General features: G+C 41.2%; 1 protein-coding gene across 2 annotated transcripts in view; it reads left to right on the top strand.

Annotated features, from left to right (window-relative positions):
- The window catches only part of LOC124145900 (ubiquitin carboxyl-terminal hydrolase 19-like), a 37,640-nt gene continuing 20,439 nt past the window's right edge, over positions 1 to 17,201 (top strand). The window contains exons 1-12 of one of the 2 annotated variants that reach the window (XM_046515856.2): positions 1 to 279; positions 2,646 to 2,774; positions 4,514 to 4,641; positions 5,749 to 5,875; positions 7,709 to 7,755; positions 9,410 to 9,510; positions 10,498 to 10,569; positions 11,490 to 11,605; positions 13,493 to 13,680; positions 14,628 to 14,784; positions 15,239 to 15,372; positions 16,792 to 16,884. In XM_046515856.2, coding sequence (XP_046371812.2) covers positions 189 to 279; positions 2,646 to 2,774; positions 4,514 to 4,641; positions 5,749 to 5,875; positions 7,709 to 7,755; positions 9,410 to 9,510; positions 10,498 to 10,569; positions 11,490 to 11,605; positions 13,493 to 13,680; positions 14,628 to 14,784; positions 15,239 to 15,372; positions 16,792 to 16,884 — 1,383 coding nt within the window. In that variant the 5' untranslated portion in view covers positions 1 to 188. The remainder of the gene's footprint in view (positions 280 to 2,645; positions 2,775 to 4,513; positions 4,642 to 5,748; positions 5,876 to 7,708; positions 7,756 to 9,409; positions 9,511 to 10,497; positions 10,570 to 11,489; positions 11,606 to 13,492; positions 13,681 to 14,627; positions 14,785 to 15,238; positions 15,373 to 16,791; positions 16,885 to 17,201) is intronic. The other variant, XM_046515857.2, reaches the window with a different exon arrangement.

Genomic DNA, 17,201 nt, shown 5'->3' with positions numbered 1-17,201 from the left:
ACAAAGACAGGAATCTCATTCCATGTGCAATCTTCGTCAACGAAACGTGACTTTGTCATCTTTGATATAGTTACGGGTACCGTTGTTCATTTGATTTTGAAGATATTTTGTCTTCATCTTCAAAAATAGAGCAACAACTTAGAAAACGAAAGCACACTGACTTGGTGTGCAGGTCGTCTAGTCCGACCATGGCGTCTCCAAACAATGATGATCAGGGACAGGGAAAAGAAACAAAACGAAAGAAAGATTGTGATACAGGTCAAGAAATAAAATCAGTAGGTAAGATGTCGTGTTTAAATTTACATCAAGGTATATACATCGTAATAAAATAACCTTCTCTTAAGAACTTTGTCACATTGATCATAATAATAATCAACATGATCAAGAAATGTTTATGATACTGTTAAACATTTTAGAAAAAGAAACCCACTAACATAGTCTAGTAAATAGTAAGAATGTCTAAAATAGTTTCTGTTAATTAAGCGATCAGTCTGATTTGAAAGGGAACTGGGGAGAAGTGCACTTTACTGGGCTCACTTTTTCAGGGGCGTGAATGCCACTTACGGTATATGGTACCTGTCACATATTGGGAGTTATCTCCCTTGGTAAAAAACCCGCTGTAAGTCGGGAACCATTAATGTGAGTTGTCTGAAAGACACACGTCTATGTCCTGTGAATATATTGCGTTGCATAGAGCATGTAACAAATGCGCCTCCCCGGCTCCCGATCTACCACTGCACCACAAGCGCTTTCCCATGTAATCAGTGCTCGTTTAACGGGTTATTAGCACCCCTTAAACGTGCATGCACAGTTAAGTAAACAATGAATTGTGCATGCATGTGACGTCATGCTCCGCCCTCCCATTCATCTTTTCTTGAAGCCACACCCGCCATTTTTTGTATGAACATGATGAACTAGTTGAACAACTCTATGGTGTATGATGATGTGTTTCGCATCACGATCGATGCCGTCCCCCTTGTGGACTGGCTTGTTACCCACGGGGTTATAGGTGACTTCGCAGGAGGGTGGGACTAAATGTGTTTAAACGGATAACTCTAATCAGATTACCCGGATTAACACTTTGAAAAGATAAGAATTTATGGCTAACCCTTGCCCAAAGCAGGCTAACCCTAAGGATCAAAAGGGGTGTTGGATCGTAAAGGCTTATCAGTTTCCCTAAGACCGAAAAGGGTTGTTGGATCGAAAAGGCGTGTCAGGTTCCATAAGACCGAAAAGGGGTTTTGGATTGTAAAAGGGTGTCAGTTTCCCTAAGGCCGAAAAGGGGTCTTGGTTCGCAAAGCAAGAACCACTGAAGCGTGAGCCACGGTAACAGTATAGTGAGACATCGGTCGTGCTGGAGTCTACACATTTAGGTATTTATATCTATGCAAAACGATTTGTAAAGTGAACCGAAAGGCTTGCATTAGGCCTGTCTGTTCTTATTTTAAAATAAGTGTGTTTATTTATAAACAAGCGGAAAGTCTGGTCACATGGTGAGCCTACACCCATGGTGTGGCAACTGAAGCAGAAACGGAAAAATGCGAGCAGAGACTAGTGAACTCGGGGGTTATCAGCTATCGTTTACAAATAAAGCTTAAGAACGGTCGATGTCCTTCCAGTCACTTCTAAAAAGAATCTGCTCCACTGCAGCATATTGATTAAACTTTAAAAAATAATGGTTACACTCCATCCAAATTTTGGTACGGTTCAGGCAAATAAAGTACGAATGCTCCAAAACAAGTACAAATCTGACAAGTTTTTTAGGTTCAAGTTAGCCATTTACATTGGGTATGAATCACTGTAGGTACGGATCAACTAGTATCCGATCTATAAAATGTAACACTGAATGTTAAGCTGTTGGGAATAGAGCGTTAGTTAATTACAGAGTCAGAAATTAACAAGCACCTTTAGAATACAGTACCACAACTTCCTGTGAAGATGATCCTTGTCGTAAGTCACATGTCTCTGAGACAGTTTTCTGAGAATCTGTCAAGCTAACCATCTGGTCAACTTGAGTTCAAATTTACATAGTCATGCTCTAAAGGTTATGGAAATGAGCGCAAATGATCAAAGTCGTAATGGACACTTACAAAGGTTACGGGCAGCCATGGTGTATTGTGGCTTCTGCCTACGGACACTTACAACTGATCACTGTATCATTTGGCACATTGGCAGGAATTCTTTGTTCACAAACAGGTATCCTACCATACTCTCCATGTAGATACGACACAAGTCAGATCGAAAAGGCCTCGAATCTTGTCACTGTTATATAGGCACAGCCAGCCTTCTAGGCACTCTTCCCAAAACTTCTCGAACATTGAAGCTTGTCTTGATGTAAACAACCAGGGGCAGATAACTCTAAAGGGCTCGCAAGTACCAACCACACTCAACATTTTACTAGCACTTCAATCATTTGCCGCCACTGATAATGACCACTGTTATCACCACAAACATGTCTTACAGCTACCAATATGTATCTACACACAACAATTTCACTACATATGTAATTCGCTTGAATGTTCATGGTGAACAACAGTGTCAGCGTGCTAGTTGTATGAGATCGAACCGTGAACATAATATTTACATCCACCATTTTCTGCACATGCTACAAGACATATGCCTTATATTTGACAGTTTCTTTTCAGATTATGACATTTCTTGGACACAGACGTACAGTGATGTTTCTGCGGTCTTCAAGTTTAAATCCAAAATTGAGAGAGCAAATGAAATTGATGTCCAGTTTCAGGATAACTTAATACAAGCTTTTTTCCCAAGTAAGTAGGTTCTGTTCTTAGTTTGACTGCCTCCGTGGTCCAGTGGTCGAGCATCCGCCTGGAGAGTGGAAGGTCCGGGGTTTGATGCCCGGCTGTGTCGTACCAAAAGACCTTAAAAGATGGTACTTGTTGTTACCCTGGCTGGTGCTCGGCATTAAGGGGCTAAAACAAGGACTGGTCGGCTTGGAGTCAGTATACTGTATCTTAGTGGGGTATTTATGTTAAACTCAGTGAGCTAGCACTATAAATCGGCATCAGTCCGGACTAGTACAAGCAGCCACACACACATGCATGTCGCTATAGAAGTGCAATAATCTTGGAAGCGACATTAAACCCCATTTCACCTCACCTGTTCTTAGTCTCAGTAGTTTTCAAATGTTCCCATCATTGCTCGTAGTCCTAGTATCCCTCTCCACGTCATAACAAAAGATGGAGAAGCATTGGACTTGTTGTTACCATGCCTGGCGCTCAATTTCCCTCATTCCACAAAGCAATCGTAGCGCTAAGATGATCGTAAGTCACATTCTTTAGCATAGGCTTCCGACAGTCGTAGCGCTACGTTCCATTTGTGGAACGAGGCCCTGGTACTCCTACAGAATAAAAAGCAAGAGAAATACAACTTTAAGATCCATTAACCAGCATTTGAATTTTCTAGGCATGCTGTCGGTATCTTGTTCTTTGGTGCATTGTTGTACTTCAGCTTACGATTTTTTCAGTCTTTTTCCCTTAATGTTATCTGAAATTACTAATCGAATTGGCAACACTTTTTTTTTGATGTAATAATAAACGTGTATAATCTCTGATTAATGTCTCACCGAATGTTTGTAGTACGTGATACATGATGCCATCATATGTGAGGTCATGTATTAATACAAAATGATACAGGAGACATGGAAAATGATAGGAAAATTGATTGTAAAATAATATGTTCTGGCAGTATGTACAAGAGGTCTCAATGTAATTTTTCATTAACTAACTCTTCTATGGTCTATTCAGTTCGTTTGATGATTGAATATGTCTCCTAGTATGATAGGACCCCTTCATGGTCTGGTGGATCAGGTGTCTGCCAGAGGAGCACAAGGTCTGGGGTTTGATCCCCATACCAAAGAGGTGTTAAGAGATTGTAATTGTTGTGACTCTGCCTGGCGCTTGGCATTAAGGGGATAAAAGATATTGAAGCAAGCTGGTCGGCTCAGTGTACTGTGTCTTGCAATACTCTTCAACACAAATTCACCTCGCCTCACCTAGCATGACAAGTGTCAAGTTTTCATGTGTCATATTGTCTATTTTATCATGACTTGTGACAAAGTTTATTGTTGCAGCCCTTCTAGATTTGTGCTAACCCGTAAAGATCCGGGGGCAGAAAAGGTCTTCAGCAACCCATGCTTGCCGTGAAAGGCGACTATGCTTGTCGTAAAAGGCGACTAACGGGATCAGGTGGTCAGCCTCGCTGACTTGGTTGATGCATGTCATCGATCCCAACTGCGTGGATCGATGCTCATGATGTCAATCACTGTATGTCTGACTTGATTATTTACAGACCGCCGTCATATAGCTGGAATATTGCTGAGTGTGGCGTTAAACAACCAACCAACCAACCAACCAACATTTGTGCTAATATAAAGATCCGCAAACCGAAAAATAAAATACCACCTTATCCACTTACATTGTTCTTGTATATGTATCATATATGAACAAATGATGAATTTGATTCAGTGTGAGTAAAATTAAAAACACAGATGGAAGCTGCTGGTCTTATCGATTGTTTGGAGAAGTCAGGAAAGAAAAGAGTCGAGTGATTGTTAAAGGATCACGGATGGAACTGAAAATGGTGAAGAAAATTGCGCAGAACTGGCCGACCTATCAGGTAGATACAGTAGTCCTCACTTTTTAATTATCCTGCAACTGTTGTATAAAAACAGTAGATTTTTACCCCCATCCTATCTTACACTATGGGGGTGAGGGGGGGTAGACTAGTGGTTAAAGCCTTCACTCATCACGCTGTAAACCTGGTTCGATTCCCCACATGGGTACAAAGTGTGAAGCACATTTCTGGTGTCCCCCGCCGTGATATTGCTGGAATATTGCTAAAAGCAGCGTAAAACCATAATCACTCACTCACTCACTCACTCACTCACTCACTCACTCACTCACTCACTCACTCACTCACTCACTCACTCACTCACTCACTCTTACAGTATGATTTACTTCTTTCTTTTGATTCTATGTGGAAACGTGCATGAACAAATTTTCCAGCTTCTGAAAACAATTCACCCTGGTCACAACCCAAACAAATGGGTCACACATGCAATCGTTGTGCACAGCAACTTCCACAACCTGATTGTGGGTCTATCTCTGCCACATCATTCTCTGTCATCAGAGCTAACAGGCTAGAGGAACTAATATACAGGGAGGGTCGGGTGGGCATATGTAGCATGTGAGATAGGATAAGTATATACATATACAGTAAACTACGGTTATAACTACTCAAATGGACCACTTGTTTTAGTTCATTATAACCATAGCTCATTATAAGCATTCATGCAGCATATATACAGCAAATGGTCGGGACCAAAAAATAAGTTCGTTATATCTGTCAGTTCGTTATAAGCGTGTTTATTATAAACAAAGTTTGCTGTACAATTTATTGGAACAAATTTTACACTTATCCTATCTCCTGATATGCATTTATCCCATTGTTGGAAGGTGGGTGCAGATGCCCTAGCCTGGAAAGACTGACAGTGAGAAGTACACTTTTTTCAAGCATGTTTCCATATGGGATTGAAAGAAGAAAAAAAGAAATGAATAGTGTTAGATAGGATGAAGTATGTAAACATACAATTCAATAGAAAATAGCTACCAAAATGTTGCATTGGAAAAATAAAAAGTTGGAATCTATGTTTATCCAGTCTTGATGAGGCTTGGTGATGGTGAGCTTGTGTTGATGTTTTGAGGACAATTGATGTGGTTGCAGGAGGTCGTAGCCAAAAAGGTCCCTGATGAGGAGACGTCCGATAAAGCCGGGCCTTCTGATCTCCAAACAGGACAGAGGGGACATACAGAGGATGAAGACAGTAAGGAGAAAATAGAAAAAGATGAAGGTCAGTTCTTTTTACATTTCAACCAACCAGAGAATTCCGTAGCTGTATGTATAATATATATAAATTGTCAGAGCTCATGTGGCCAAGGAAGGATGTGTGGGTTATGAACATTGATATGTTGTGTACACTCTTAATTTCCTGTGTTCAACATCCTTGTTGATATTTAGAACTATTCAAGCAAGGGTTCATGTCAATTCATGTCATTGTTATCTTCCCGGTATGTTATCAGCATGTCCGTCCGTTTGACCGTTTTCCGTTTCCAGGGCAGAACTCCCAAACCCATTAAATCCTGCTTGTTGGAACAAGTGGTGAATTGGTGCCTTTTGATGAATATGTATTATTTTTTTATTATTATTATTTTATTCATGATGAGATCATCACATTAATAATGTTGTAGCCATAACTTATGCTTATAACTTATGTAGAGAACAAGGCAACTTGTATTTTACTGATAAAAAAGATGTTTTAGTGCTAAGGTTTACCTTATTACATTGAGTGCAGTGTTAAAATACATTCTACCATAAATTTGGAATTCACTCAATTCTGATTGGTCAATCAGAGGCTATTAAATCAAAATAAACCCCCTCTGATTAAAACAGCTGGTTTGACGGCCGCATCACCGCGGAAGCTTACATACAAAGAATATTACTTTTTTTTTAGTCATTGTCGGTAGGCATATTTAAATAATTATATCTACAATTACAATATGCACAGATGGGGTTACTACATTATTCAAAGGATGTATGGCAATTCATTTCGTGCAGAAAACACGATAGAAATCTACAAAGGTTATGTATTTACGTTTTGGAGACAACAGAGAGCTTGGAATTTTGGCGCTTTTCTATATACGACTGTGACGTCATATATTTTGCGTCACAATGAGCGTCATGACATCATAATGGTGACACACGATGTAGAGCAAAAGCCTTGCAAAGCTTGCTTTGTTTTCTTGAGGGATGTTAGCTTACCAAGTTTCCGTGCTTATATGCTTTCAATGCCTGTCATATGTTCGAGTGAAGTATTAGGGTGTAAACAAACTGCTTGAGTATATACAGCGCCATATTTTGTTCGGTGATTCCGTAATTCAGATCGATAACCCACTCAAAACACTGGACTAAACCCATGCCGCTTCACTCAGTATATTTGCTAACACCAAAGAGTTCGTGTTTTATTTAGTCATGGTAGAATGGAGATAAACATACTGTGTTTTCAATGTAGAGCTAGGTTACCTGTAGATTTAACCGCGCTAAATTTAACATTTGAAACCTCACGCTGTGCGTTCGGTTCTAAATTCAATTTAGCGCGGTTAAATCTACAGGTAACCTAGCTCTACATTGAAAACACAGTATGTTTATCTCCTAAATGTTAACATGCCTCCTAATTTAAGAAAATATATATAAGAACTAAAAAAATTCTCAAATTTTTAAACGAAAACAAACAAAAAAACAATTAGCCTGCCAGGAGTACATATTTTCGAATTCTAGATAGATCCCTGTCATCTTGATGAAGACTCTTCAGGCTTTGAGAAACATTTTCCTCAAACATTTCCTTGATTCAGAAATTATAGAATTGTATGGTGTGACACTTCACTGTCATGCTTGCAGTGAATGTATTAGAAAAGTTCAGAGTATGTTTCATCATGTATGGGGGTGGTGGGGTAGCCTAGTGGTTAAAGCGTTCACTCACCTTGCCTAAGACCCAAGTTTGATTCCCCATATGGGGGAAGCACATTTCTGGTGTCCCCTACCATGATATTGCTAAAATGTTGCTAAAAGTCGCATAAAACCATACTCACTCACTGACTCACTGTGATGTTATTGAATCTGTTTCCAGAACCCATCTTCTACATTGACCACATCAAACATGACTTCTTTGAAAGGGTGAGTCAGAGTTCAATTTTTTGTTTTTAGTTTTGTTTGATTTAGCAAGGTTCTATTGTTCAGTGACAGTGCTTACTGAAACCATATAGCTGTTTGCATTACCATCAGGATAAAGTGTCTGCAAGTTTGTCTGTGCACCATTTTATCAATATGAACATTAAGTATTGGAGAAAACACACTTACGAGTTTTGGTAGACAGAGCATGCCCTGGGGAGAGGGAAAAACCAAGGGGGCGAAGCCCCTGCGGTTTTTCCCGACTCCCAGGGCATGCTGTCTACCAAAACCGAGGGAAAGTGTTTTTCCAAACTTATAAACTGAAAAAAGAACTTAAAACAACATTTATCAACATTTTTATGTTTCGAACATACTTTCCATGAACCTTAGGAAACGCGAGTAAAATATCTGTTGCTGGCGTACGGATCTTGAAAAGGACATTCTAAAGAGCAGTGTGGCTTATCAACACCTCTGTAGCCTCGTGGTACACTCACTGGGCTACAGATATGAAGGTTGCGAGTTCGATCTTGAATATCCTATAAAATCCCTGGGATATTATATTAAATCCCAGGGACATTACAACGTCCCTGTTTATGAGATTTAACCCGACTGGAAAGTAAAACCTCACAATAGGTTTTAATGCCTATAGAAAGAAGTCTCTTACTTTATAGCGATCCCAATGAATAGGTTTAAAATACGGCACCATATTACATGCATTATGGTACCCGTAAAGATCCGGGGTAGAAAAGGTCTTCAGAAACACATACGTGCCGTACAAAGCGACTATGCTTGTCGTGGGAGACGACTAACAGGATTGGGTGGTCAGACTCGCTGACTTGGTTGATGCATGTCATAGTATCCCGATTGTGTTTATCGATGCTCATGATGTCAGTCACTGGATTGTCTGGTCCAGTTTCGATTCTTTACAGACCACTGTCATATAGCTCGATTATTGCTGAGTGCAGTGATAAACAACAAACAAACATGCATTTTGGATGGAGAAGGTCCTGATTTCCATTTAGCCTACATGAGGGAGGTAAATGTAAATGTGCCTCCGAGCACTCAATGATATTTAGGTCTGCCAACTAGTATGTCATATCACCAAGGCTAGGCAATAAGCAGTTGTAATTATGAAAGTTTTCCCCTGTTGCATTTTCATTCAGATTGATATTTCCCGAATTAATGAAAGCCCAAGTACTACTGTGAAACATTTTGTGCAATAAGCATGTGTACTTGTTCATATACAAGATGTTGTCACAAGGTGTTGCTGTGAACATCATATGATTTCACAGTGTGCCTTTTAGGCCCTCTGTTAAATATTTTGAGGTTGCGTAATTGGAATTGGAACGCATTCCGACGGTCACTTTCATGATCTGGTAAGCGGCGCTCTGATTGGTTGGATGAAAGGTCGTTCTGACGTGACCCGTAATGGGATGTCCTCAGATCTTTGTTTAGCGGTAGCGAGAACTAAGATCTGATACTAATAAGATTGCCATGTGGCCTGTCTCAGCTGACATGCTGTGATATAAGTGGGATGCTGTTCAACATTAAATGCCACTCACTCACTCACTCACTCACTCACTCACTCACTCACTCACTCACTCACTCACTCACTCACTCACTCACTCACTCACTCACTCACTCACTCACTCTGTTTCAGGAGGACAAGTTTGTTCTTCACATTTATGTAAAAGGTACAGGAAAGGATGCTGTCAAAGTGATCTTTGAGAAAAGTGTGTTCCTTGTCAAGTTCCAAACACAGTAAGTTGATTGGAAGATAGACATGTTATATGGTTTGTTAGGAGAGAATGAGACGCTACTTCAATAAGTCAATTAGAGGCTGCTTCAATAAGTGAACAAGACGCTGCTTCAATTAGTCAGTGAGACTTTGCTTCAATAAGTCAATGAGACACTGCTCCAATATGTCAATGAGACACTACTTCAATAAGTGAATAAGACACTGATTCAATAAGTCAATGAGACACTGCTTCAATAAGACAATGAGACACTGCTTCAATAAGTGAATAAGATTGCTTCAATAAGTAATGAGACACTGCTTCAATAAGTCAATGAGACACCGCTTCAGTACACCAATGAGACACTGCTTCAGTAAGACTGCTACAATCAGTGAATGAGACCCTGATTCAATAATTGAATTAGACCACTTCAATACACCAATGAGACACTGCTTCAATAAATCAATGAGACACTGCTTCAATAAGTCAATGAGACACTGCTTCAATAATTGAATGAGACTGTTTCAATAAGCCAATGAGACACTGCTTCAATAAGGGAATGAGACACTGCTTCAATAAGTGACTGAAAAGGGCATTTTCCATCTTTTTATTGTCCATCTTAACCATATTAATCTTAACAAATGTAAATGTGTCTGTGGTAGTGAATTATTAATTTAGTATTGATGTACATAAATTTGTATCAATATAATAGTACGTCCCGTGAAGATTCCGGGTAAGACTTGGCCTCCAGCAACCCATGCTTGTTTTAATAGGTGACTAACGGGATCGGATGACTTGGTTAATGCACGTCAACATATCCCAATTGTGTAGATCGATGCTCATGGTATCAATCACTAGATTGTCTGGTCCAGATTCAATTATGTACAGACTGCCGTCATATAGCTGTAATAGTGCTGAGTGCGCGTTAAACAACCATCAAACGATACAGGACATGTACACGATGATATCCCTGGGTTATGTTTTCATCAAGAGTTTGGAATTTGTTTTTCAGGGATGTCAAGTTTCTGAAGCTACATGAGGGCACTTCTGAAGACACTGCATTCTGCTGGAAGGTGAAAATGAGGTGAGGTGCACATTTAACATTATGTTTAAGTGTAATTTCTATCTTTCACACGATAAAATAAGGATTATAAATTATACAATGATTTTCATGCTGACTTTCAGATCATTACACAAGACCTATTGAAATGTAAGCCCTTATCACTTTCCCAATTTCCTCCTTTATATGCTTATACGGTAAAGTATTGAAAATCAATCAGCAGGTATTTAATCTCTGTGTGTTTCATCTTTCAACATCATTTCAACATTGTTGGTAAACAAGCAATTGTTTACTAATACTTAACGATACAGAATACATTTTCAATTCATATGATGTGTGCATTAATAAGTGATAATCTGACCTGAACAGCTACAGATATTGGCCTTCTTTCAATCCTCATTATTGAAATAAGTTAACAGCTGTTTTATTCCATACTGCCTCCGTGGTCTAGTGGTAGAGCCTTTGCCCGGAGAGCGGAAAGTTTGGGGTTAGATCCCCGGCCGCGTCATACCAAAAGACGTTAAAAGATGGTACTTGTTGTTACCCTGTCTGGCGCTTGGCATTACAGGGCTAGAACAAGGACTGGTCGGCACGGAGTCAGTATACTGTGTCTGAGGGGGGTATTTATGTTAAACTGCGGCATGGTATCTCAGTGAGCTAGCACTATAAATCGGCATCAGTCCGGACTAGTACAGGAAGCCACACACACACACATCGCTATATAAGTGCAATAATCTTGGATGGGACATTAAACCCAATTTCACCTCACCTATTCCATACTTCCAATGATATGCAGAATTGACTGACAGCATTGAAGACAGCAAACTGTTTAGACTACTCCAAAGAATTTGCAGATTTTTTCCAATGACGACAGTATAGTTAATCTGTCATGTTAATCTTCTTTTGAGCAGTATTTATGTGTGATGATTTTACTTTCTCTTCAGAAGGGACATCAAGCCCGAGATGAGTACATACAAGGTGACTGGCACATACATAGAGCTTGTTCTGAAGAAACTGTCCGCCGAACGCTGGGGGTGTTTGGAGGCTCCACAGAGAAGAGGTACACACTCAATAAACATTTCTTGAGAAATCAGTGAGACTAGAAGCAACATTAGCAACATCGACCATCAATACTCCTTGGTTAAAGCTCACTGTCTGCAACATTGACCACCAACACACCTTGGTTAAAGCTTACTGTCGGCAACATTGACCACCAATACACCTTGGTTAAAGCTGACTGTCGGCAACATTGACCACCAATACACCTTGGTTAAAGCTTACTGTCGGCAACATCGACCACCAACACACCTTGGTTAAAGCTTACTGTCGGCAACATTGACCACCAACACACCTTGGTTAAAGCCTTCTGTCGGCAACATCGACCACCACCACACCTTGGTTAAAGCTTACTGTCGGCAACATCGACCACCAACACACCTTGGTTAAAGCTTACTGTCGGCAACATTGACCACCACCACACCTTGGTTAAAGCTTACTGTCGGCAACATCGACCACCAACACACCTTGGTTAAAGCTTACTGTCGGCAACATGGACCACCAACACACCTTGGTTAAAGCCTTCTGTCGGCAACATGGACCACCAACACACCTTGGTTAAAGCTTACTGTCGGCAACATTGACCACCAACACTCCTTAATTAAGGCTGACTGTCGGCAACATCGACCACCAATACACCTTGGTTAAAGCCTTCTGTCGGCAACATTGACCATCAACACTCCTTGGTTAAAGCTTACTGTCGGCAACATGGACCACCAACACACCTTGGTTAAAGCCTTCTGTCGGCAACATCGACCATCAACACACCTTGGTTAAAGCTTACTGTCGGCAACATTGACCACCAACACTCCTTGGTAAAAGCTGACTGTCGGCAACATTGACCATCAACACTCCTTGGTTAAAGCCTTCTGTCGGCAACATTGACCACCAACACACCTTGGTTAAAGCTTACTGTCGGCAACATTGACCACCAACACTCCTTGGTTAAAGCTGACTGTCGGCAGCATTGACCACCAACACACCTTGGTTAAAGCTTACTGTCGGCAACATTGACCACCAATACACCTTGGTTAAAGCTTACTGTCGGCAACATTGACCACCAACACACCTTGGTTAAAGCTTACTGTCGGCAACATTGACCACCAGCACACCTTGGTTAAAGCTTACTGTCTGCAACATCGGCCACCAATACACCTTGGTTAAAGCTTACTGTAGGCAACATCGACCACCAACACACCTTGGTTAAAGCTGACTGTGGGCAACATGGACCACCAATACACCTTGGTTAAAGCTCACTGTCGGAAACATTGACCACCAACACACCTTGGTGAATGTTCACATTACCATGGACAACCAGTATTGCTTGGGCTGATGCTCTCGTTACTTCTGTTAAGTAATGGCAATAGCATCATAAGTCCTTGCATACTCAGTGGTATTACAAAAAAATATTTTTCTCCTCACATTGCCAATATAACAATAATAACTTCAATGGGCTGTTTTACATGGTAAAGTTAAGGTATTTATTTTCATTTGGCTCTTTTACATAGTACAGCCTCCGTGGTCTAGTGGTAGAGCATCCGCCCGGAGAGCAGAAGGTCCAGGGTTTGATCCCCGGCCGTGTCATACCAAAAGACGTTAAAAGATGGTTCTTGTTGTTACCCTGTCTGGCGCTCGGCATTAAAGGGCTAAAACAACGACAGGTCGGCTCGGAGTCAGTATACTGTGTCTGAGTGGGGTATTCATGTTTAACTGCGGCATGGTATCTCAGTGTGCTAATATAAGCAGCCACACAAACACACACACGTACATGCACATCGCTATATAAGTGCAATAATCTTGGACGCAACGTTAAACCCCATTTCACCTCACCTCACCACACCTTTTACATAGTAAGGTTGAGGTATTTATTTGTTTTGATTTGCCATTGTAGAGACTGATAGTGCAAAGTCAGATTCCTGGATATCAACGAAGAAGCCAACAGCCACAAGCAGCACAGGGCTGGCATTTGATGAGATGAGTAATGTGAATGTAGACAAGTACCAGGCCAGCGTGTCAGACACGGGCCACAGTGACCGAGAGGAGAGAAGTGGAGTGTCAAACGCAAATGACAATAGCAAGGTGTGTGAGAGATTGACTGTGATAGATACCTACAGGCCACAAGAGGGTCAAAGCAACTTAAAGCGTGGCACGTTGTCTGTCAACTGTGTGTCTGTGATCTGTCTGTTTATCTGTTTACTTTTAACGTCTTATGTACACATTAAGACAGGTTGAGCCTGAAACATTATGAGAGTGTCTTAGCACCATAAGAGTTTTAGAAAAAAACAAATAAATAATAACACAAACTCAGTTCATACAAAATATTTAAGACTTTTATAAGAAACTACAACATATAGAATGTTTAGGGATCTGAAGCATTTATACTCCTTAAAAAAAGTTCAGGACCATCCAATTCTTTCAAATTACTACACATAATCTGTCATGCGATATCTCCTGTGAAAGCGAGATTGGGATGATAATTCGATGATAAACCCTATGATGTTCCGTGGGCAAGCAAATGCAAAATAAAGGTTGAAGATTAAAAGAAAATGTTTAGGGTAGGGCATATGTTTTGTGATTGATTATATTACTGTGGTTATAATCAACTGTCAGACCGCCTCCAGGGTCTAGTGGTAGAGCATCCGCCCGGAGAGTGGAAGGTTCGGAGTTTGATCCCCGGACACGTCATACCTAAAGACGTTAAAAGATGGTACTTGTTTTTACCCTCTCTGGCACCTGGCATTAAGGGGCTAAAACAAGGACTGGTCAGCTCCAAGTCAGTATACTGTGTCTGAGTGGAGTATTCATGTTAAACTGCGGCATGGTATCTCAGTGAGCTAGCACTATAAATCGGCATCAGTCCAGACCAGAACAAGCAGCCACACAAACACACACGTACATACACATCGCTATATAAGTGCAATAATCTTGGACACGACGTTAAACCCTATTTCACCTCACCTATAATCAACTGTCATCTGTTGTCTGTCTGGTTGTGTCTGACACACTCATGTGTGTATGTTCTTCAGAAGCCAACCTGTAAAGTCCAGCCTCTCAACAAGCTGGATGGTCAGCAGATGGTCAGCCCGGGCTACACTGGCCTTGACAACCTTGGCAACACCTGCTTTATGAACAGCGTTCTGCAGGCACTCGCCAACACCAGGGAGTTCCGAGACTTCTTCCTGGGTGAGTCAGTGTTGAAAAGCCTGCAGTTTGACATTCTCCCTTCATGCTGAAGACCCTTCCCACATTGGTACAACGCCTCCATAGCTTTCATTTCAGAATTGACGTTACCATCTCCCTATCACTAGCATCACACAGAATATCTCTTGCTGATGAGAATTGTTTAATAGGAGGGGGGCGGGGTAGCCTAGTGGTTAAAGCGCTCGCTCGACACATTGAAAGACCCGCGTTCCATTCCCCACATGGGTACAATGTGTGGAACCATTTTTGGTGTCCCCTGCCGTGATAATACTGGAATATTGCTCACTGTTTAATAGGACGGCTTTTAGTGTTTGGCCATTTAAATTCAGGCTCAAATTGAGGTGTGGTACAAATGGGTTCAGGGTATTTCTCTTAGATGAGGATGTGAATTGCTGTGAGTCCTTAGATATAAACTAGGATGTTCTGTGTTCTTCAGATGGGCGGTTCCAGCAGGAGATCAATCAAGACAACCCGCTCGGTACAGGAGGTAATCTGGCAGTGTCCTTTGCAGTTCTGCTCAAGAGCATGTGGTCAGGGAAGAAGTACTCTGTGGCTCCTGGCAAACTCAAGGTCAGGAATGTGGCCCTGCTGTCTTCATTCCTTCCTAGAAATACTGGAGAAGCCTGGCGCTAATCCCCCCCCCCCCCAAAAAAAAAACCTGGGTTAGACATGGTCCCCACACTGAGTTGGATTTAATCCCCACAGCCTGGAACATTGCTTATTATGTCCACCTCTGTTGTGGCTGGCTCATACTGGATTATTTACAGGCCGCTGTGGTGTAGCTGGAATATTGCTGAGTGTGCAAATAACTAGTCCAAAGCTGGGACAAGTAACATTTCAGTAGGGCTTTGCTTACTTTGCCATGTTTGTTGTAAAGATTGAAGTCAAATAAAACTGATGCTGCAGGACAAGTTCGAGTATATTCCGAATGTTTTGTCACAAACTGCCAAAGTAGACGTGATAGTGGTTTGCGTGGTTTCTGCATATGCTATCTTGATTTCATGAACCACTGTGTGTTGCAGGCAACCACTTGGTGTAGTATATTTCCTGCTATTTACTGCATACAGTTATAATATTGTAATTATTCAGTCAGGTTTTTAACGTTTTAGAGTTTCCAGCCTTGTGCTCAGACAGAATCTTTACGGAACTGTCATACATCAAGCACTATTGCAGCCATCGTGAGCTGCAATGTTTTGTAAAAGCTGGAAATATCTAGGGACGGATTGTATGGACCACTGTGGGGATTGTTAGGGTTAGGCCAGGCGTTTTATATATTTCGGATTACAGACCCGCCGATTCTTATTTTATTTGTTATCACCCTTTAATGAAAAACATGAATTTACCGTTGTAAACTAGTAAAGAGATACATAATCGATCCTTGTTGATCTCAAAGCCGAACATGAATAGCCTCACTTGACAATTGTCTGTGTTGTAAGTGGTAGAATTTTTATTGTTGCAAGGGGCTTTATCGTCACAAATGGCGGTCTTTTGAGCACAGAATATGTTCATAAAGAATGACAGAGGCATTCTGCATTAAAGAAAAATGCATCTGGCTTTTCTTTTCTTTTTTCTTTTTTTCTCCTCCAACCCATGACTTTGGGCTGAAAAATCCGTAATCCTAAAAATAAAATAAGCGTGGCCTTAGACACCTACAGGACCAGCAACAATAAACTGTAGTCAGGCTTGCTGTGTATATGATACTCAAGTGGTGTGGATTGGGTGCAATGGGGATCCAGTGGTAGTTGTCTAAGGCGCCACAATTCGCTGTGCAGATTTCTTTCCCTTAAGTGTACCTGAGATCTATTATCCTGGGTTCGAATCCCAGATTGACCTGATTATTTTTCTAGGTTGTAAGCACCATACCCCTGCTCCATCCAGTTTGGATGTAATTGACAAATGCCAAGATGTTTAGTTGTTGGTACTGTAATCTGTAAACACACAGATTTCGGTTTGACCCGTCATTGTTCATGAACCACTGTTTGTTTACAGGACATTGTGTCGAAGAAGGCCAGTCAGTTCACAGGCTTTGCCCAACATGATGCTCAAGAGTTCATGGCGTTCCTCCTTGACGGGCTTCATGAGGTAAGGCTCTCTCAATATTGCACCTTTTCCCAACTCTGCTTTAAAACAAAAATCTTACTGTGAGTTAGTTTCTTACTGCTAAAACTTACTTTTGACATCTGGGTCATTGATTCTGGGTTAGAATTGGTCCCCAGCAACCTATACTTGCCGTAAGAGGCGACCAAGTGGATCAAGTGGTCAGGCTCCACGACTTGGTTGATGGTGTTAGAATTGGTCCCCAGCAACCTATGCTTGTTGTAAGAGGCGACCAAGTGGATCAAGTGGTCAGGCTCCACGACTTGGTTGATGGTGTTAGAATTGGTCCCCAGCAACCTATG

This window comes from Haliotis rufescens, unplaced genomic scaffold (assembly GCF_023055435.1).
Source record: "Haliotis rufescens isolate VD_foot unplaced genomic scaffold, xgHalRufe1.0.p SCAF_45, whole genome shotgun sequence".
Taxonomy (NCBI): domain Eukaryota; kingdom Metazoa; phylum Mollusca; class Gastropoda; order Lepetellida; family Haliotidae; genus Haliotis; species Haliotis rufescens.
The sequence above is the reverse complement of the archived record's forward strand: the minus strand, read 5'-3'. Positions and strand labels throughout refer to the sequence as shown.